The sequence below is a fragment of the Lepidochelys olivacea genome (assembly GCF_965140295.1).
Source record: "Lepidochelys olivacea isolate rLepOli2 genome assembly, chromosome: 2".
Classification (NCBI taxonomy): domain Eukaryota; kingdom Metazoa; phylum Chordata; order Testudines; family Cheloniidae; genus Lepidochelys; species Lepidochelys olivacea.
Genome location: NC_140412.1, coordinates 186,925,327 through 186,948,350, shown reverse-complemented (window position 1 = coordinate 186,948,350; position 23,024 = coordinate 186,925,327). Strand labels below are relative to the sequence as shown.

The window sequence follows — 23,024 nt, the reverse complement described above, 5'->3', positions numbered from 1 at the left end:
CCTCATTTGGAACCAGAAGTATATAATCAAGCAGCAGGGACCAAAAAAAAAAAAAAAAAGGCAAATACAGTACAGTACTGTGTTAAACGTGAACTACTAAAAAAGGAAAGCAGCATTTTCTTCTGCATAGTAGAGTTTCAAAGCTGTATTAAATCAATGTTCAGTTGTAAAAGTTTTTGAAAGAAAAGTCACAACATTTTGTTCAGAGTTGTGAACAACCTCCATATCTGAGGTGTTCATAACTTTGAGGTTCTACTGTAATGGAAAGTGTTTAACTCAAGATATCTTTAGACCATTAGTTTAAAAGCTGAAGACAGATGGAGAAATGCCATCTGCCCCACAATCCACAAGGATATCCCATAAGGCATACAATCCTTTTGAGGGGAAATGGAAGGCAAAAACAACAATACCCAGGTAACAGTAACCTCACACTCAGAACTGAAAAAAGTTCAGATAATTTTAGAATCTAGAGGTGCCATATTAAAAAAAATTATTGTTGCAAGGTAGCAACTTGTGCCATTGTTAAAATATTGCTTACATACACATGGTCTACATATAGTGGAAAGCACCTTTTAGGAAAAGATGTATTAATTCAAATATGTTGAAGGCCAGAAGGGCCCATTTATGATACTCTACTCCGATCTGCTGCACAACACAGGTCTCAGAAATTTACTCCATAATTCTTGCAACAAAGCCATAACTTCTGATTAAGCCACAGTTTCTTTTTTAAAAAGACAATTTCGTTTTAAAGACTTCAAGTGACGGAGAATCCACTACACTTTCAGTTATTTGTTCAAATAGATAATTACCATCACTTAAACATGTCTTTTTTTCTACCTCCAAGAGATGGCGATTAACAATATACAATTACTGTTTGAGATCTATCAGTTAGCAACTTTTTAAAATTCATTTAATATGTACTACATTGTTTTTTGTGCTGAGGAATTATCAGAAGCCGAGAATCTGGCATTTGGTGCTGACAATGTCAGAATCCAGGGACTAATGCTTATCAGTGGCAAAGAGCTTGTCAATAATTAAAGGTGAACTGGATAAATCCAATGAAAATTTAGTTAAGCCCAGAAAATACAAACTGAATGCCTCCAGCAGCCAGACAGTACAGATGTAGGTTAATAGCTTAGCTTTAAAAACAAAACACAGAAGATACTTAGAAGGAAGCTCCTTCTCCCACCCCCCCAAGGTAAATTAAATTAATGTCCTTATATAAGCCTTCCATACTCTGGTTAGTGATGGCATTCAGTATGCATCCATGCATGAATTGTTTTTGTTTTAGCTTTACAAATCGCCTTTAAGGCTAGCTGCTATTCAAATTTTTCTCCACAATAATTGAGGAAGCAATGCTATTTACTACTCATAGTTTTTATGACTGAATATTCCCACAGGTTTTATTTAACGCAGAGATGGGGTTGGAAACCATGCCCACATGGAAAGAATCCATAACTTCATAGACCAGTAAACCTCAGTTACAATTTGTAAGAGTCTGGCTAAAAAAAAAAAAAAAAAATTGCTAAAGCTTTTAGAATGGACTGGTTTAAATCAAAGTGATTTAAATTGCCAATTATAATAATGATTTAAACCGGCAAGCAGAAACCTTGATATAAGCCTTCATTTTTAATCTCTTTTTACATTTGCACTTTTTAATTTTTCTAAAGAAAAGTTCATTCTCATTTGTTAATCATTAAAACCTTGCTTTGCAATTAAATTTAACTAACTTCACACTAAGTTTTATGCTTTTTGCTAACCAGGATACAATGTATTTCTAAATACAATTTAGAACTTCAGTAGTATACATGTACTGCTTGAACACTGGTCCCTTCCACCCCTGGTATTTATTATGGATGGCAAGATGGATGGATGGATGACTATAAGATGCTCAGATCTATGACAGTATCTTCCTCTTTGGCTGTTAGGCATCTACCCTGGTACTTTGTGTTGTGCATACTAGCAAGAAAATTAGGTGGAATAAATGCTTGCTCCATCTGCTTGCTCACGGACTACAAAATTTAAATTTGTTGTTGGATATCCTGCAGTGTTGCTTGAAGGTCTTTCCAAATTTCAACAGCATCAGCAATAGATCAACTATCTTTCTGCAATTTGTCCAAGGCTACAGAAACAGGTTTCAGTATATTTAGCATATCTTCTACATTTCTCTGTAGTCTTATGTTCAGTCTTACGTTGATTACTTTTGGCTGCTATAGTTCCGTCTATTTTGCCCTGCTTTTCTTCACAAATTTTCATCTGCATAGGCAAGTTTTTAATAAACAGCTCAAAATAGTCAACCTCTGAATTCCATCTTGCATCATTGGGGAGAATTAGTTTTGATCCTCCTCCTGTCTTCAGTGAAGCAGAAGCAAAGTGACTTGCAGAAGTATTTTACAATTTCAAAAATTTGTTTTATTCCTGGACTATGAACATGTTTGACCCTACACCCATCTATTACAGGTTTCAGGTTCACTTTATTATCCTCTTCTAGGTTTCTTACCTTAATTCAACATATTTTTATTTATACATTACCATAAGCTTAGCACCTAAGTCAAAATTTCAAATTTAATTTTAAACAAGCTTATTTTTTAAAGAAAATAAAACAAAAAAATCTGATTTCAATAAAAAGCATAGGTTTTTTTAACCACTCTGGACACTCTACACTTTTCACACAGGTGGCAGTCATAATCTCTACTTTTTGCCAAGAAAACTCTCATTTTACAGGCAACCTTAATTCTGACATAGATTCATAGATATTAAGGTCAGAAGGGACCATTATGATCATCTAGTCTGACCTCCTGCACAATGCAGGCCACAGAATCTCACCCACCCACTCCTGCAATAAACCTCTCACCTATGTCTGAGCTATTGAAGTCCTTCCTTACTCTTTTCATCCCCCTTCTACTGAATATTTGCATTTAACTCATTGCTTATATGTAATACCAATTATTTTAGTATCAGGAATGAAGACTGATCTTTACACAGGCAAATATAAATGTCAGAACAGTAAGCCATAGCATCAATCTTCTAACTTTTGAGTGCAAGATTTTACCACCTTAAAAATGTGGAGGTTTTTTTATATATATAATACCACTTTTTATTAATGTGCCTATTCTCCAATAGAGAAAATCAGAATGGCTGAGCTCCAAAGAGCTTGAATATTTGCTTCAAGCAAACAATGCCCAACTTTATGCTTCAGACAATTTTGTCTTCACATCCTTCCCACAGTGACCTCTATCTTCTTCTATGCCAGCCCTATACCTGGAAACGTCTTCCTTGCGTTGTCCACAAGGTCATCTCCCTTTCCAAATACAAATCCCTTCTGAACTACTTCCTCTGTGAAGAAAACAACTGTCTGCCAAGGCCACAGAGCAATTGGGGAGTTGTCATATTTATATAAACAAAAAATCATTTTATCAAGAATTTTATCATCAAAAGTGACTCTTTATAGCTGACCACTCTTAATTTTGTGTTTTAGATCAAACCATCTTTTCAAGCATCACTTTTTATGTAGTATGCAGTGCATTGATATCCAGCTTGTAGTCCAGAGGTCACTTGTGGCCTTTGGGGCTCTAAATTGTGACTTCTGAGGGTGAATGTATGTATTAATGAGTATTTGATAAGGTAAAACTTGTGCTCCCACAGCCAAGCTCTGCAATGTTAAAATAAGTGCTTGAATCAGCCACATAACTACGAGAAGGAGGTAGAAAGCATCACATCCCCAAATCCTCCCAAAGCTTCTTTCCCTGCAGCCCAAGGAACAGCTCTGATGAGAGTTGGGAGCACTCAGAGTAAGCAGCCCCTAGCCCTTCCCTGTAGCAGCTGCTGAGAAAGTCCCCTGCTGCATTATAGAGGAGAGGACAATAACACTGGCTACTCCACTGCCTTCTTCCCTGACAGGCTGCGGGAGCTTCAGAGACAGCAGGATGGAAACTCAACTGGCTATGAGCCTGAGCCAAGGAGAGCACCTAGCAAAGGATGGCTCCCCTTTCTCATACAACCCATAGCAACCCAAGAAAAGGAGCAAGGAGAATTTGAGAATCAGCCACCAGTTAAATCTCCCTTGTTCTCTGCCCATCTCAGCACAGGTTAGAGAAACCAGTTGGCTGCCCCAACTTGTGCCAGCTGGTTATGGTCATGGGATCAATGCCATCTGGGGATACTGAAAAGCAGTATGCAACAGCCACTCTGCTCCCCACACACACCTTTCATCAGGGGTTGTAAGGAGGGAGGCATAGGAGCTAGCTAGGCAAGCTCAACAGAATCTGTCTTAAAGTACTAGCTGTGTCTCCTGAGCCTTTTAGAAATGTGTTCAGCCATCAGGCTGAAAAGGTTGGACACCACTGATCTAGAACACAGGGGTCTTTACCATAAATAAAAATGTACAACAGAACAAAAGATGTAAACAAATTTATCATTCTATAAAAAAGGTATTTGTAATATGTAATGAATATTGTTTTATGTATGACATTTTTATACTATACATTTTTAGATCGTAAGTTCTTCAGGACATGGATTGTGTCTATGTTTTGCCAGCACCCAGTATAACGAAACTGCAATCCTAATTGGAGCAGGACTTTTTGGCTCTACCACAATAAAAATAAGGTTATATTCATATAAATTGTGCTTTACATTTGTATGTGGAAGAAAATAGCCAAACACAAAAAATAATACTTAAAGAAAAGAAGTGCAAAAGTTGTTTCTCAAACTGGGGTCCGTGGGCCACACTGATCAACTCCCCCCACCCCCACCCCCACGCCTCCTGCATGCTGGGGAACAGCTGTTCAGAGGCATGCAGGAGGCGCCGGGTGGGAGGGGGAGAAGTGGGGACAGGGTGCACTGGGCAAGGGGGCGGAAAGAAAGGGGAAGAGGGACAGATGGGGTGGAGCCTTGGGGGAAGGGGCAGAATGGGGGCGGGGCCTGGGGATTAGTGAGGGGCTTGAGGGTCCTCGAAAAATTTAAAATCAAAATGGGGGTCCTCGGGTTGCTAAAGCTTGAGAATTGCTGACTTAGAAAATTTGGTGTGAGTAACTATACAAGTCTGGACAAAGATTCAAGATTGTTTAGAAAGAGATGTAATGTTATAGGAACTATATTAAACAGTAATTTGATCTGTCAAAAGTAACAGTGCCTGCAAATACATAGGAGAAGAGTGGACTGAATCACTTGCCTATATTTTTTATTTTGTTAGTGCAGAGCTTGAAAAGTTTATCAGGCACCAACATAACCGACAAGGGGAGGGTGGACCCCCAACTGTGAGATCCAAACACACACACACTATTAGTGGGGAATTGGACTGGGAGTCCTAGCCAGCTAGCGTCCATGGATCTTGTTCAATTGCAAGGCCTCTGCTTAGCAAGGGAATAGATTATTTTTGAAGTTCCACAAATCTCCAACACCCCAGGCTGTAAGGAGCTCCCTCAGATACTGTCAGGGTGAAAGAGTGACTGTTAATTTAAGCTCCTCAACCTCCATTCTTTGTTTTGGTTCTTATTCCCAAGAAGAGACCCAGTTCCAACCCCAAGGCCACTCCTAACTTTCCCAAGCTGCAGCAAAGTCAAGATGAACAGATCCTTTAAGGGCTTGTCTACAATTGGAAATACACTGAAATAGCTGTACCAGAATAGTTATTTTGGTATAAACTCTGGTGGGAAGACTCTTGTTCCAGAGTAAGAGTACTTTTTCCTGATTTAGCATAATCCATTTCTAGAATAAAGATCTGCACATGGGGTTTATAGCAAAGTAACTATTTCAGAATATCTGTTCTGGTAAATTTCCAAAGGTAGACAAAACCTTAGTTTCTCTACCACACACAAAGTTTTGAATAGTAGCAATTTAACTGACAAGCATTACACTTCCCACATGAATTTACGTGATTTCTTTTTCTAGCCCACTGTTAATGGCTATAGTTGGCTCTCAGTTAAAGCATTTAAATATACAAATCCCCAAATGGTAGGCCATATTTTGGCAGGTAAGTTATGAATACTGAAAACTGTAGTTTTTAAACAGAATTAGCCAGTTATGAAAAAACTAAGTATAAAACATGAAAAAAAAAAAAAACTATATTAGCACTCTGATTTAATTTAAATGAAGGCTCAAGGCTCTTAAGATATGGAAAGAAAAAAATTCTCATTCCACCACAGAAACAGTGAGTAGTTTCTTAGATAAACATTTTCTCTCTTGACACAGCCTTCACTATCTGATACCTTATTAAAAAAAAAAAAAAAAAACAGAAAAACCCAACAACAAAAAAATACCTCATTTACCCCAAAAGAACCAAATTTTTTACATCTGGATTACATTATCCCTCTTTCAGACTATTAAGCATTTACAGAGGTTATGCAGTTTTCATAGGGCTGCAGAACTATACTGGTTTTGGTCATGAACTTTGACAGGACCTGCTTTAAAATCAGTTAAGTCATGTTTCTGTGAGAGTATCATACCTAGTATAGTTACTTGTAACAGGCAAAATTATCATCACTGAAAGAACTTAGCAAAAAATATTTGATTCCGTCCCCCAGTTCAGGGGTAGGGTGGGTGTGTGTGTGCGCGTGTGTGTGTGTGTGTGCGCGCGCGCGTGTGTGTGCGCACATTTAACAGCACTAGGTACATATCAAGTGTCACTGTTTCATATGTAGAGTCAGTTTCTCTGTAGCATAAAAGATGCTTAAACAGATGATCAGAAAAAGATATTTTAAATATATTTTTAAATTTCATGATCTACTATTTAAAGAGTATCATTAAAACCTGGAAATTCTTAAAATTAGTCAATTTCAGGTTGACAACATCTCTTTAAAACCTACTGTCATTGATCAATAGACATCCACATTTATTATATTTGGATAAATGCTGGACTGGCTGACAACTTATACTTATGGACATAAACTGACCATCAACTTGGGTGAGAATCCCCACACAGAAAAATAGTGTTCAGGTGACCAAATATATAATGTCCAGCCATGAGGAAGTTTGTGTGGAAGGTTGTTTTTTTATGAGAGTATCCATTTTTGAGAGCTCATTCTTTATCTTTCCCTGTTTGCTATAGAGGATGTTGATCAGGTGGTTCCGCAGTTTCTTTGAGAGCGGTGGCACAAGCTGTCAGCATAGTCTGTGTGGTATACAGGTTGTAATGGATTTTTTACCTTCAGTCCTTTTGGTACGATGTCTATCTGTTTGCTGGAAAGGAAGATGTCTGTCTATATCTGTACAAGCTTTTTCATGCGGTTGATAGATTTCCACTCCATACGGCTAAATGCAGTGCCTTGCATAATGACAGGTTTCAGAGTAACAGCCGTGTTAGTTTGTATTCGCAAAAAGAAAAGGAGTACTTGTGGCACCTTAGAGACTAACAAATCTATTTGAGCATAAGCTGTAGCTCACGAAAGCTTATGCTCAAATAGATTTGTTAGTCTCTAAGGTGCCACAAGTACTCCTTCTCTTTTTGCGAATACAGACTAACACGGCTGTTACTCTGAAACCAAATATATAATGAAGACTGGCAATGGGGCAGGAAGCCCATGCTAGTCTTCCTTTAGAGGTGCAGAGCATGGACATATGATCTAGAGGCTTACTTCTATATAGCAAGCCTATTTTTCAGAAGATGAATACATTCTTTTGTCACTTCCTTCCAGAGATTACAGGAAATATTGGACTTCTCATAAGAAAACAGGCACAACAGAATGAGACTCATATGGTCACATTCTTTACATTCCATCACTTGCTTTTATTTTTCCATTTATGTCACCATCATTAACCCAAATCATACCCTATGTCCTACTGCAGGTACAACACCTAACATATCTGTTGTTGGTACCTAAAAACCCAGCATATTTGGGTAACTGACTCTGAACTTTACCCAAAGAATAATACAATTAGATAATTCCTTTGATCATATGCTTACGGATGAAAATTGCAAAATAATGCTAATATTTTTGCCCATAGGTTATCCAAAAATACTTAGTTTGTGCTTTATTGAAACCCTAAAAATATATGCAATATTGACTTTAAATTCTTACATACAACTCACACATTTTTAATTTAAAAATGTTTTAAGTGCTGCTGCTATGGCTACTATTTGAGTGATAACTTCTTATGAGATCATGATTTATATCATCTATAAACAGCAAAATCTAAGGATGGGTACCCAACACAAAGGAAGATGTGGCTGGGAAAAGAGGAGCATTAGCATAGTAAGGAATAGATTCACAGGATGCAGCAGTACTGGAGCTAAGAAACAATACCATTCAATATGAAGTATTAAAATCTATAAGCATGGAAGGAGAGGCATCATAAACAACGCTCAGATCAGAATTCCTCAGAAAGATAATACAAAGAACCAGAAGAGAACGCATTTTAACATGACTACTCAAAAGTCTGTTTTTTAAACCTATAACACACCTTTTCTTTCAAACAAAACAAGAAAATACACCAAAAAATGGGCATATAAAATCAGCTGACATTTGAGAGGAAGCATGAACAATAATCTTAAAAAATAAAGAAAAAGGAGAATGAGTTAATGCTAGCCAGACTGGTTACAGGGAATAAGAAGTGTTTAAAAACATACCTGAGAGAAGAGCAACCAAACAACTAATAAGCTTCAGGAAATAAATGATTAAAAAAAATAATTTAACTAAGAAAAATAAACAGATGGACAATAAGAAAATAGACCTCACAGAAATAATTTATTACAAAAACAGCTCAGGCAAGCGCTGCAGGCCCTGCACCACTTGGCACACAACTTCATCCCCATGAAATGAAGCATCTCAGATCTTGACAGAAAAATGGGCTACTACACAGGAGAGCTGAGTGAATAAATACCAACAACCTCAAGTGGAAAGGAGCTACCTGTGAATTTGATGATAAAAAAAAAAAAGTATCTAATTTTTCAGATTGGCAGACCTTTAACAAAAATTGCTATTTAAAAGTGCAGATAAGTGAGTTAAATGAAAATCACCTTAAAAGGTATACACACTAGAATACCTGGACTTTGAAGACCACTCAGAAGCTTCAGCTAATGTTCAGTTTTGCCACACACCTTCTGATTAGGGTAAGCTACCAAGAGTATATAAACACCTGTGCTTTACATACTGTATTCGATACCAATTCTATCGTAGATTAAATTCAAGGTACTTGTTACTTGACAAAACCTTAAACTGAATAAAATCCAGTTATCACATATGCACCAGTACGTAATCTGTTTTTATCAAAATACTTTGTCTGGTCCAAAGATGATATGCACAGAAGGACAGCATTCTCAACAGGAGGCCCTCAGCTCTGAAATTAGGTCTTATTGGATACATGTCCACGCCTGGTTGCCTTTACTGACCAATATGAGATCTGTCTCTGTCTAAGCTTTCCCAACCAAGTTCTGGAACCTCTTGGCACTGAGCCTATGGCTTGGTTTTCCACTACTCCATCTTTGCCCTTCAAGGTTGGCTAGATTGGTGTTACTAGTAAAGGAGGGAAGATGGAATATAACCTATTTATTCTAAATAAACATTTAAATTTGAAGTGCACCCAGATGCCATCGTGATGGGCACCTTAAACACTTTCAGAGGAAAACAACACCTAGAAGCCCATAATGGGGAAATATACCTAATGAGAACAGACTGTAAAACTGGGTATGAATTGGAAAAGTGACTTGGTAGAAAAAACAAACAATAAAAGCCATCACTATTTTAGGTTGCACAGAGACAGTCACTATCATCAAGTAAAAGATGAGCTACCTAATAAAAGTACAACTAGATACTATGCTGAAAAAAATGCTATTACAGAGCTCATTGAAGAGCAATAAAAGTTATTAGGGAACTGGAAAAGACAGTTAATGAAACACTAAACAACAGCTTAACTGAGTAACACCTATTCTGGGAAACATGACGGACTACCACTCTGAAGGATGCAAAAAACCAAGAAAGGTAGATTTACGGTAGACCACAGATCTAAAACTTCACTTTGGAAAGACTTCTTAATAGGAAATGTTCCCAGGTTACAGAAGTCCCATCCCTGGAAACGTTTAAAGCTAAGCTGCACAAGAGCAACCCTATACTAGTCTCTGCAAACATGGGCTACTCTAGAAGGTGCCATCTGCCCGTCCGCGTCCCCACCCCAGCATACGCTAACATGTGGCCAGTCACCGGGAGCGCCGCAGCAGCGGTAGGTACAACACTGACTGCGGAGCGGGGCCTGCCTGGCCGCGACGGGCCGGGGAGCGCAGCGGGGCGGGTACCTCATGCTGTAGGCGCTGGCTCCCAGCTCCTGCCCAATGCCGGAGAGGCTGGCATCGAAGTCGTGCGCCAGCCCGGACTCGATCACTTCATCCATCTTCAGCACCCACGCCATCTTCCGCCGCTCGGCGCGGCCGGAGGGGAGGAGCAGACCCACCGCCGCTGTTACTCCTGTGGGAGGCGGTGACTCGGCGGGGGCGGGTAGGGCCCGGGGGAGGCGCCGAGAGCCCGGGAGAGGAAGGGGAGAGTCCGCGTTCAGCCCCGCGGGGGCCCTTTCCCCGCGGCAGCAGCACCAGGGCGCGGGGCCGCTCTCAGCATCCTGCGCTCGCCCGGCCGCCGCGTGGGGCCCAAGGCCCAGCGGCCTCGGCCCGGACACAGCAAGGGGCCGCCGCCGGCCGAGCTCCGACCCAGCCCAGCGGCTGGTGCCGCATCGTTCACGGGAGAAGAGGCAGCAGCACCGCCCCCCGCCCGGGGACCCGCCGCCGGCTACAGCCCTTGCGGGGACCCGGCCCCGCTGCCGCTGTCCCCGCGTCCCGGGCCGGGCTCCGAGAGGCGGCCCTGCTCCCTGTCAGGCGCTCGGGGGACTGGGCTCTTCTGGGGTCTCCGCTCCAGCGCGGCTACAGAACCTATACTAACATGGCGGTTGGCTACTTCCCCTTCCCCGTTCAGGTCCCCGGGCGGGGCTTAGCCATAGCGAGAGGGAAGATTGGCTAGAGCTTGTTGGCGGGCAGCAGGACTGTCCAATTGGGACCTCCAAGAAAGGCAAACTTGACGGTAGCCAATCAAAAGGCAGTGCCCCACGCCTCGCGATAAGCCTTCGGGGCGTGCAGGGAACTGTTGTCGCCATGGTGACCAGTATTACAGCCCGCCCTCATTGACGACGCTGATTTGTGACGTATATGCACGGACAGCGCTTGCGTTAACCCTGCCCTCGCTATTGGTTGGAGCCTAAGACTGACCGCTGCAGAAACCAATCCATGCTGGAAAAGAAACGGGCGGCAGTAGGGCGACGTGCAAAGGAAGCTCCGCAGAGCAGCTTGGGTAAGTCATTGCGTGGGGCAGGGCCTGGCAACCAGGGCGCCTGTGGGCTACAGCAAGGGCGGGGCTGAGAGCGCGTCCAGTTCAGTGCACGGGGGAGGCAGCGTGTCATTCTCCCCCCCGCAGGGAGGGCTGTGCCTTGGGTCTGGTGCAGGGATGTGCCGCCTCCTCCTCGTCTCCCCTAGGATGACCAAAGAGCCGGGCGGGCGGACAATAGGCACCTAAAAAGACAAAGCACCAAATATTGAACTGTCCCTGTAAAATCAGAACGTCTGGGCATCTTCAGCTCCTGCAATGGTCAACTAGGTACAGGCAGCTATTATCCACTCTAGAATAAAAAGTGTAAACAGTTTTATATATATATATAAATAAAAGGAAGCAAATTAACAATAAGAAACAAATGCTTATTTAGAGCTAGGTCAGCTCACTACGTATTAGTTTACTGAAAACCACTGACAGCCTACTGCTGAGGTACTACTAAAATATACTGGATAAAATACTATTCAACAATCAAGAGAAAGGGTAGTTCTAAAGCCAACTAATACATAAGCTGTAAAAAGAAGCTGAACTGACAGCAAGCCTTTGGAGAGCTTTGGAATATTGTGCTGGGTTTAAGGAATGACTTCTAAAAATAGTAAGGACAGAGAAACATGGCAAAAGAGGTAGGAATGTTAAAATATCACAGTATACTGAAGTCATGAGGCCTTACACAGATACCAGATTCAGAATCCTTGAAGAGAACAGAAATAAAACAGAAAATGCAAATTTTTATCGAGGGAGAGAGGTTGTGATGGCTTGGGATACAATATTCATTTTCCAGATAACTCTGTAAATGTGTGTTCGTCTAGAAAGAAAAAAAAATATATAATTACATTACATTAAGGCTTTCCTTTTTCCCTCAGGTGGAACGGTACAGATCCCAAACCCAAAATAAGGTTTCTCTTGATTGTAATAACTAGAGCCATCTACAAAGAAATGATACCTTTTGAAGGAATCTTTCTACTGAATCAATGGTAGAAAAAGCTTCCTTTTCGCCTTCCCCCTTAAACTCAATTGGTCAGTATCCAGACATACGTGGCTGTCCTTGGTGCAGAAGGTCAGTTGGTAACACCTATGGTGTTCTAACAGGGAGTGTGTGATGAGTGTAATAGGATTGGGCTGAGGTTAATCAGGAAAGAAAAATGTTGTATGACCCAATTAGTGGCCAGTAAGTAACTTTTCACAATTGTCATATTGAGCTCTACTAGTGACATTAACTGTGAGGCATAGGCCACAGGTCTGATTTTCCCATGCCTCTCTCTTGTGAAGCCACAACTGCCAACCCATTAACATTCACCGCCAGCTCCAGCTGATAAAGTGTGAGGATTTGGAGTGATCAACACTGGAGCCATAACAATGGCCTGTTTCAACGGGGACACTGCTTCTGTGCATTGCTCAGTCCATTCCCATTGAACACACTTCTGCAGCACTTGGTACAAGGTACCTAAGTGGAAGCAAAATTGGGAATGAAATCTCTGTGGTACCCAGTCAAACCCAGAAAGGATCTTAAAGCCACTGGATCCTTCAGTTGAGGCAATTTTTGGATTGTGTCCACTTTCTGTTGCACTGAGGTTCTACCCCATTTTGTCAGGGTGAGACCTAAGAAAGAGACACGAGAGGCCACTAACTGCCTTAGCAGGATTGCACTTCAAGCCTACTTTCTTTATGATCCGCAACAGCTCCTCAAGCCTTTCCAGATACTACTTCTTGGGATGGGTCACTAGACAGAATCTACGTACTAGAATAGAACCATTATTGGTTTAGAAAATTGTGACAGTACCTGCCTAATTTGAGCATGAAATAACGCAGGGGAATTTTTGTACCCCTGGTCTAAATGGTTCCAGGAATATTGGACCCCCTGAAAACTAAACACAAACCAGTACTAGGAAACGTTGGCCAGTATAACATCCAAAAGTTATTGCTGATGTTGAGGAAAGTAAACGTTGTGGCCTCTGGATCAAAGGACTTAATGAGATCTGGCAGCTTGCCCACCGTAGGGGCACAAGTAGGTGACCTGATTTAGGCATCCCTAATCAATGGTTAGATGCCAGGAACCATCTGGTTTCTTAACAGGCCAAATAGGGGAATTGGCAGAGTAAGTACATCGATGTAGAACTTGCTGGGTCAGAAAGGACTTAATAGTCTTGTCTATGTATCGTTGGCTTGATCTGGTAAAGATATTGTTTTGGGACTGGTACATTTCCTCCTTCCACAACAATAATGACGGTCATACATCCACAGTCAAGTTTGTGTTTGGCAAAGGCATCCGCATGCTTGAAAAGTAAAGTCTGTAACTCGAGTTGGTCTACATGCTCTGCCACTATTTTGTTCAAGTTATATCTCTATGGTTCCAGTTCCTCTGCTAGAGGCATCTTGCCACATTCAGGCATGATCACCAGCGGATAATTCATTGCCGACTCTGTAGTATGACACAAGAGAAAGTTACTTACCTCATGCAGTAACAATGGTTCTTTGAGATGTGTCCTCCTTAGGAAGCGCCACAGTAGATTTTAGGTAGCAGTGTCCCTTCAGCCCACTCGTGTTCTCCTCTCTCATGATCTGCCTTGAGGCTATCTAGCAGTGCACAGGCAACCCCCCCTCAGTTCCTTCTCTACTGCAAAACCCCTTATGGAGAACTCTGAAGTAGAGGGGAGTAGGACAGGTTGTGGAGCACCCATAGGGGGACATCTCTAAGAACCATTATTACTACACAAGGTAAATTCCTCTTCTTCAAGTAGTATCCCTATGGGTGCTTTACTGTAGGTGATTTCACAGCAGTATTACCCATGGAGGGCTGGGGCTTGGGAGTGGAGTCTGTTACTAGAGAGAGTACTAGGGAGCCAAAGATGACATCAGAGGCCGAATCTCCAGTGATCGCATAATGTTCTGCGAAAGTGTGGGCAGAGGCCCACGTCGCTGCTCTGCAGATTTCCAAGATAGGGACAGGTTTAAGGAATGCAACAGAAGTAGAAATTAACCTTGTGCAATGTGTACAGATTCCAGATGGAGGCAACAGGTTTGTGCCCTTCATAACACTGATTAATGCAAACTGAGACTGACATGCTCTGTACCTCGGGGGAACACCGAACACCCCCGTGTTCATCCTTATAATATGATTGTGTAGTATTCAATGCAAAGTTTGTCATGTCGGGTGTCTTCGGAAGGCTCATAATGCACTGAGCATTGTTGTCATAGTAATAGTTGTTATAGTAATGTTATAGGTTGTAATTTCATGTATATAATTATGAGGCTGAAAATGTGTCCTCATGGCTTAAAGCAAGCCCAAGCAAAAACTCTCCAAGAGCAGAGGGGAAGTTCACACCTCATCAGGGCATGTATGGGACAAACCCAGTCCAGCCTCAGAGAAACAAAGGATCTGTTGGGCTCTCAAGTGAGTCACCCCCCTCCCTTTGGTCAGTTTGGGGCTGCGATGAGGTAATGCTCACCTGACTCTGAAGGGGGGGCAAAGCCAAGAGGGAAGAAAGGACATGATAAAAGGGAGAGACATTTGCCATGCTCTTCCTCTCTCTCCCACCTCCATCTACAGACATCACAACCAAAGCGATTGAAGCACTGATCAAACCAGCCAGCCCTTCAGACAGGTTGTGAGAAGCATCTTTTAAGTTTCTAAAGGGCACTGAAAGTGTTGAGATCAGCTTAGAATGCTGATCTGACCAAATCTGACTCGTTGGGCTTTAACTTATAATCACTTAAGATCTATCTTTTTACTTAATAAATTTGTTTATTCTACCTGAAGCAGTGCGTTTGGTTTGAGGAGTGTCAGAGACTTGCAGTGTCCATAACAAGCCTGGTATATATTAATTTCTTTGTTAAATTGACAAACTAATATAAGCTTGAGGCAACACCACCTCAGGAAGGGACGGGGGTGTAATGTCTGCCAGGGAGGGAAGTGTCCAGGTTATTGGCTGCCCGCAGGTCACAGCTGAACTGGAGATAAACCCAGCTCTAGGGAGCATAGAGAAATGTGTCCCAGAGGAGAACCCAGAGAAGGGGCAGGGGATCTCAGAAATAACTGAGGTGGGTGAGGATTCCTGCGACTCTGTACCACAGGGAAGCAGTGTGCTTCCAAGTATGGGAGGGGCTGAGACCAGCTTCTTTCTAGCAGAAGCCAACGTGCCCTTAGGCGCAGGGGCAGGAGAGGTGTTGTCAGTGATTAAGGAAACTGTCCCAGTTCTTAGCTGGCAGAGTTTTGCAGATGAACAAGAGACAGAACCCTTCCAAGGGAGCACAGAGAAATGTGTCTTAGGAGGTGGCCCAGAGGAGGAAACTGGGGAAGGAATAATGGGGGTACAGGAATGTCTCCTCACTAGTCACTTGGGGCAGGATGCCCAGGACACTGTGAGGATGGCTGAGTCAGCATCTGTGCACCCAGGCACTCAGCCTGTGACCCAAGTTTTGAGAAAACTGTGTAACAAGCCTGCTACGTATCAATTTCTTTGTTAAATTTACGATCTAATATAAACTTGCAGAGTCCAGCAGGCATAACTGGACACTGCAAGACGGAGGTTCCTAAGGTTGTGTCTGGGACCGGAGATATCGGCTAGTGTCTTTCGGTTGCAAGTAGCTGGGAGCAGTTTACATGCCAGAGGCTGTGTGTGAACAGCCCAGCAGTGGGGGTTCTCAAAGCAGAGTAAGGTAAGGCTGGCTTCCAGAGTTGAGGATTGGCGTGACCTAGCAGATCACCGGTCCAGATAACAGCAGAGAGGAACGTCACAGAGACCCATTTGGATAGTTTTTGAGCTGATATTGCAGAGCTTTTGGATCTTTCTGTGAACAAAAGGAAGAGTTATGGGGACTTCCTGAAGTTCTTAGTCCTGTCCACGTAGAATGCTAGTGCTCTTCTAACATCTAGCATATGCAGAATTGCCTCCCTGTTGTCACGATGTGGCTTTAGGGAAAAAAAACAGGAAGATGCTTCTGTTGATTCATATAGAAAGTGGAGGCAACTTTAGGGAGAAACTTGGGATGCAGCCTCGGTTACTTTTTCTTTAAAAAAGACCATGTATGGTGGGTGTGCCATTAGGGCCCCCATTTTTCCTATGCACCTATCTGAGGTGATGGCAATTAGAAATGCTGTCTTAACGGACAGGTGTAAGAGAGAGAAAGTTGCCATGGGCTCAAACGGAGGTCTAGTCAAAACTCTGAGAACTAGGTTAAGATCATAGGTTGGAGCAGGTGGTCTCATGTGCAGGAAGAGATTTCCAATGCCCTTAAGGAATCTACGCATCAGCGGGTAAGCGAACAACAGAGTATCTGTCTATCTGATGGTGGAAAGCCATTACGGCCACAAGATGTACTGTAAAGGTGCTGAGTGAGAGTTCTGACCTTTTGAGGTCTAAAATGTAGTGTAAAGTAAGAGGGAGGGAAGATGAGGTTGGATGCTTAGAATGACACCAAACTTTTAATCATTCCCATTTTTGTAGATAAGTACATCAGTGATCAACTTTAGTCTGTACAGCAACACGTCTTTCCCCTCATCAGAGCATTCTCTCTCTAAGTCTTGGAACAAAGAAGGAGCCAGGCTTAGAGATGGAGGATGCAGACAGGGGTGAAGGATCAGCCCGTCACTTTGAAAGTGCATGTCGGGAATGTGCCAAAGAGGAACCAGAGGACATATTGCTATCTGTGTCAGTTAAAGGAACCAGACATGTCTGGCCAGAAGGGGGCTATCAGAATAACTCTCACTTTGGCTCGTCAAATTTTCAACAGGATCTTGGATAGAAGAGGAAATGGAAGAAAGACACACAAGAGGTCCCTGTTCCATAGGAAGATGAGAGCGTCACCCAGTGAATGTTTCCCCAGGCTGGCCCTGGAACAGTAATGAGGACATTTCTTGTTCCGGTAAATAGCAAAGAGATCTGTAGTTGGGGTTCCCCAAATGGCAAATATGTCTTGAAGCACCTCTGAGTCCAGTTCCTATTTGTAGTCATGAGAAAAGTTCCAACTGAGACTGTTGACTGTCATCTTCTGTATTCCTAGTAGACAGACAGCTGAGATGAGCACATTGCGATGGTTGCACCAATTCCAAAGTTTGAATGCTTCTTCGCAGAGGGAAGGACATCAGCTACCTAAGTTCCCTCTAAGCTGTGCAGCCGGCAATCAAGGGCCGCACAGGTGGGGAGAGGCGCCGCTCCCCCGGCCCCAGGCTGCTGCAGCAAGAGAGGGCTGGGGGGAGTCCTCTCTCCCTGCCACAGCCCTGGGGCAGCCTGCACCCCAAACCTCTCATCCCTGGACTCCCCAGCCAGAGCCCTCACCCCCCACGCCCCTGCACCCTAACCCTCTGCCCCAGTCCTGAGCCCCATCCCACACCCTGAACCCCTCATCCCTGGCCCCACCCCAGAGCCTTCATCCCCAGCCGGAGCCCTCACCTGCTGCACCCCAAACCCCTGCCCCAGCCCCCTCCCGCACCCCAAACCCGTGCCCCAGCCGAGACTACACCCCCAGCCAGAGCCCTCATCCTCCCACATCCCAACCCTCTGCCCCAGCCCTGAGCCCCCTCCTGCTCCCCAAACCCCTCAGCCCCAACACCGCCACACATTACCTCCATATCTGTGTACATAACAAAATTCATTCCACGCATGGATGTAAAAAATTAGAGAGAATATTGTCAGGCACCCTCATGGCAATTTATATAAAACATAAAGAGCATATTATTTGTCATGAACTTTGTGTGGGTGTTCTTGATGAAAGGCAGAAAGTGTGCAAAGACGTTTCTGATGGCCCTTAGCTCCAAAAGATTGATGTGGAGGGTTGATTTTGTGGGAGTCCACTTGCCTTGAACCTTGCAGTCGTGTAGGTCAGCTTCCCATCCTTTTAGAGAGGCATCCCTCAGAGTCCGCGTCGGTGATGGCTGCACGAATGGAACGCCTGCTCTAACATTGGATGGGTCTTTCCAGCAGTCCAGGGAGTGCCTTACTGTGGAGTGCAGTGATAGCAGTCTGGTTAGTCTGTCCCTATTTGGGGAATAGAGAGAAGTGAGCCACATCTGAACACACCTCATGAACATCCGGGCATTTGGGGTGATGAAGTTGCATGCTTCCATATGACCTAGCAGCTGCAGGCAGTTCCTGGCTGATGTTTGAGGGCCAACCTGGATGGGACTCGTAAGGGTGGTGAGTCTGTGTAGTGGGAGGAATGCTCTCACTTGTACAACGTCGAGGTCAGTTCTGATAAACTCCAGTCACTGTACTGGGGTCAGTGTTGATTTCTGTAAGTTGAGCTGTAGACCCAGCTGCACAAATGTGTGCGTGGTCACCTGAGTGGCTCATATGGCATCCTGAGATGAGGGAGGCCTGAGGAGGCAGTCATCTAAGCACGGGAAAATCACAATGACCAATGTTTTCAGGTGTGCAGCTACAACAGAGAGAACCTTGGAGAATGCTCTGGATGCAGACGAGAGGTTGAATGGGAGCACTCTGTACTGACAATGGTCCTGCCCAAAGGTAAACCACAGGAATCTCCTGTGCTATGGTCATATCAAAATGTGGAAGTAGCCATCTTGTAGGTTGAGGGCCAAAAACCAATCTTGCTCTAGAGCTGGAATAATGGCTGCTGCATGACCATCTTGAACTTCTGCACCTTCACATATTTGTTTAATGCTTTTAAATCTAGAATGGGCCTCCAACCTTCCTTTGCCTTGGGAATCAGGAAATAACAGGAGTAAAACCCTTTGCCCCTGAGTTGTGCAGGGACTGGTTCTATGGCCAGTAGGCATAACAGATGATCCGTTTCCTGGTGAAGTCAGTTCTTGTGAGAAGAGTCCCTGAAGAGGGATGGGGAAGGAGGGTGGGAATGGGAGAGGGACATGCATTCAGATGTACTGTGGGTTTCTCTCTTCAGGTTGCAGAAACTTGTTCCTCTCCTATCCCCACATCAATTTCAGTCCCTAAGTCCAGATATCACCAAGAGCACTACACCAAGTTGTAACTCAACATATATGAGGAGGAGTACTCGATTTTGGTAGTTAGGGCTGCAACTCTTTATCCCAAACCATAATGTATCAGTACCTCAGTACTAATAGTTTTATCCCCTCAACCTCTTGACCCCTCTCAGCAGAATTACAGCCTTACAGAAGGCACTTGTAAGCATTTACTCACTACAGTAAACAAAGTAGTTTTCATTTAAAAATTTACACAAAAGATGGGTCAAACAGCTGTAAGCGTCGGCCTCTTGCAGGGTCTCAAGAGCCCGGATACACACCGGCTCTTGTCTTGAAAGCCAAGTGTACCACAGCTGAGGAAGTCTTGTAGGGGTGCTTAAGCAGCTAAGGCTTCATTGGCCTGAACACCTAGTGGGTCCAAATATGCCCTTCCCCAGTTGCTTTCAGGGGCTCTCTGCAGGGCTCCAGACTGTCTGCCTCTGTGACCGCCCTCTCCCAACTACCATGGAGCTCTTCCTCGCTGGTGATCCATCATCCCTTGGTCAGGAGGTCAGGGGCAGTTGCAGAATCTTGTCTGACATTAGCAGATTCACCTCATTAATTCATTATATAACTCAAACTCTTAATTCAGGGCAACAAGAGCAAGCACACACACCAGGAGCTCATTCACTATATCCTGTCAGGAGAATTTCTCATCTTGCTTTTCCCTCTATTATTCTCTTAGTTTCTTCTTTTGCTCACTCAGTCTTTATTTTTCACTTTCACTGCATTTACACTTTCCTGACTCTCCTTCTCAGGGAGGTCCTGCTGCTATCACTATACTTTAGATTTCTCACTCACCAACTGCTCAGTTCCAGATGTCATCTATGAAACCTTCTGATACCAACATTAATTTTTTCCCAACCGTTAAAGGCATGTGGCTGACACAGCTTAGGGACCCTAGTGACTCCTCGTGCATCCCTAATGGTTGGTTACCTATGTGATGTATGTAGCTATGAAACTGTGATGCCTTTTGTTTTCTGTGTATTGCTAATTTAAATGTATATCCATAGACACAGACTCCGTGGGTGCTCCAGGGCTGGAGTACCAAAAGGGAAAAATTAGTGGGTGCTCTGCACCCCCTGGCAGCCAAGCTCCCCTCACCTTCAACCCCACCCCCACCTCCTCCTCCCCTGAGCGTGCCGCATCCCCGCTCCTCCGCCTACCTCCCGCTCCCAGAGTTTCCTGCCCGGCCACTGCCAAACAGCTGTTTGGCAGCATTAGCAAGCTCTGGGAGGGTGGGGAAGGAGTGGCACACTTGGGGAGGAGGCAGGGCCGGGGCAGGGATTTGGGGACAGGGTTGGAATGGGGGCGGGGCAGGGGCAGGAAGAGGCGGGGCCTCATGGAAAGGGTGGAGTGGAGGCAGTGCCTGGGGAAGAGGAGGCATTGAGCACCCACGGGAAAGAGAGGAAGTTGGCGCCTATGTGTATATCATCCCCGCTCTGAGAATAGTGAGCAGCAGCCGTTTTGTTTTTTAGAGCTCAGACCAGACTTTCAAACAAGACACACTGTGGTCTTTCTCCTGGAGACTTTACTTCTGTTCTCTCACATATTGTATTTCAATGTGGCCAATTCTTGTAATGTTACTGTAATGCTTATGATACCTGGTGTGTTTCTTAAATCCTTAGCTACTCAAATTATATGATTTTAAAGAAAGCTGAGATTCTCACAAAGAAAAAATAAGTTTCTAGCCCTTGTTGTGGAGAAAAGTTTGAAAACATGAACTCTAATGGTTCAAAAGGCAAATAAAAATAACCCATTAAAAAAAATCTAGAATTTGTAAACCCATCTCATGATTTTTGGGGGCCTGATGCATGATTTATGAATGCCTGGGATTGGCAATACTATTATTGTTTTCTTACTGCAAAAATAAACAGCATTCAGACAAAGAAATTGTTACTCACTGTAACTGTGCTTCTTCAAGATGTGATGCAGACACATACTCCACTTAGGTGTGCGTGCGCCCAGTGTGCCAGAGCCAGAGACTTTTGCTGAGCAATACCTACAGAGGGGTGGCACTTGCCGTAGGCGCCGACTTCCCCTCTGCCCGGTGGGTGCTTGACTCGCCCTAACCCCATTCCACCCCTTCCCCAAAGTTCCCATCCCCTGCCCCGACTCCTCCCCTGAGCGTGCCGCATCCCTGCTCTTCCCCCTCCCTTCCAGAAAATCCTAAGTGCCGCCACAGAGCTGTTTGGTGGCGTGGGTGGAAAGGAGGGGGAGGAGCAGGGACACGGTGCATTCAGTGCGGGAGGAGGCGGCGAGGGGGGAGCTTGGCTGCCGGTGGGTGCGGGGCACCAGCTAATTTTCACCAGCTCCAGCCCCAGAGTACCCACAGAGTCAGCACTTATGGCACTTGCGCCTCATGGCCGTCTCCCTTCCCCTGACTATATATGAGGCAGCACCATCCCGACCCCACTCAGTTCCTCTGCAACAAAAGCCCCTGAGAGGAGACTCTGATGCGGAGAGGACAGAGGATGTGTCATGGAATACACATTTGCATCACATCTCAAAGAGCTACAGTTACAGTAAGTAATGGTTTCTTCTTTGAGTCGATGCAGATGTGTAGTCCACTTAGCTGTGTAGTCAAGTGACTCATGAGGATTCCCCAGTCTGGAGGCAGGGCTTGGAGTCTACTGCAATAGGGATCACAGGACCACCCTTCCAAGGTCTGTGTCCGCTCTGGAAGATGCGGTAATAGCATAATGGTCTGTAAATGTATGTATGGACAACCACATGGCTGCCCTGCATATGTCCAATATGGAAATGTCACCGAGGATGTCACTGTTGATGTTGCTTCTGCCCTCGTGGAGAGAGCCCGTATCCACCAAGGAGGCGTAGCCAAAGCTATCTCATACACAGCTTTGATACAGGATGTTATCCCTCTAGAGATGGTCTGTGCAGAGACCTCTTGGTCCCTTTATGCGGTCCGCATAAGACACTAACACAAGCTGTGGGTGTGATCACAGCATTGCTTATCCTTGGAGAACTGAGTGTAAGGTGGATCAGCCATTAGGGCCTGCAACTCTCATACTCTTCTTGCTGATATGATGGCTGTCGGGAACATGATTTTCTGAGACAGGAGGGGCAGTGGGTAGGATGCAAGGGGCTCTAACAGAGGGCCCATCAGAGCTGCAAGAACTTTGTATAGGTCCCAAAACAGAACCATGTTTTTGGACCGGAGGATGTAAGTGGAGAAGCCCTTTCAGAAATCTGATCACCATGGCATTGGAAAAAACTGACTTCCCTTGTATCAGCGGATGGAACACTGATATTGCTGCCAAATGCACCTTGAGCACAAGGCCTGATTTCTGAAGATGTTACAGGTACTCCAAGATGTCCTGGATGGAACCGTCTGTTGGTTGGGTCCCATGGGCCAATGACCACACCAAAAACCTCTTCCATTTTGCTAACTGGACCGTGCTAGTGAAGGACTTCCTACTGTTGAGTAGGACTTTTTGGACAGCCCCCGAGCACTGTTCTTCCTCTTCATTTAGCCATGCAGCAGCCATACTGTGAGGTGCAGGGAGCTGATTGCAGGATGGAAGGTGCAGCTGTGGTTCTGAGTGAGCAGATAGGGATGGAGAGGAAGCAATATGGGAGGCTGAATTGACAGAGGAAGGAGATCTGAGAACCAGCACTGTCTTCGCCATGCTGGAGCAATGAGGATGAGCTTGACCCAATCTGCTTTGAGCTTTAGGACGACCTCAGGAATGACTGGAGAAAGTGGAAAGGCATACAAAAGATTCAGACAACCAGCTGCAGTGAAAGGTATCTGAGAGGGAGCC

The 23,024-nt window shown here is 44.3% G+C and overlaps 1 protein-coding gene and 1 long non-coding RNA gene across 3 annotated transcripts in view; one reads left to right on the top strand and one right to left on the bottom strand.

Moving 5' to 3' along the window:
- The window catches only part of UBP1 (upstream binding protein 1), a 60,477-nt gene extending 49,840 nt beyond the window's left edge, over nt 1–10,637 (bottom strand). For both annotated transcript variants that reach the window (XM_084618674.1, XM_084618675.1), the window contains exon 1: nt 10,226–10,637. In XM_084618674.1, coding sequence (XP_084474800.1) covers nt 10,226–10,338 — 113 coding nt within the window. In that variant the 5' untranslated portion in view covers nt 10,339–10,637. The remainder of the gene's footprint in view (nt 1–10,225) is intronic.
- A 398-nt stretch (nt 10,638–11,035) lies between these two features.
- The window catches only part of LOC311515530, a 38,107-nt gene continuing 26,118 nt past the window's right edge, over nt 11,036–23,024 (top strand). The window contains exons 1-3 of the long non-coding RNA XR_014710171.1: nt 11,036–11,264; nt 17,031–17,162; nt 18,667–18,763. This is a non-coding gene — a long non-coding RNA (uncharacterized lncRNA). The remainder of the gene's footprint in view (nt 11,265–17,030; nt 17,163–18,666; nt 18,764–23,024) is intronic.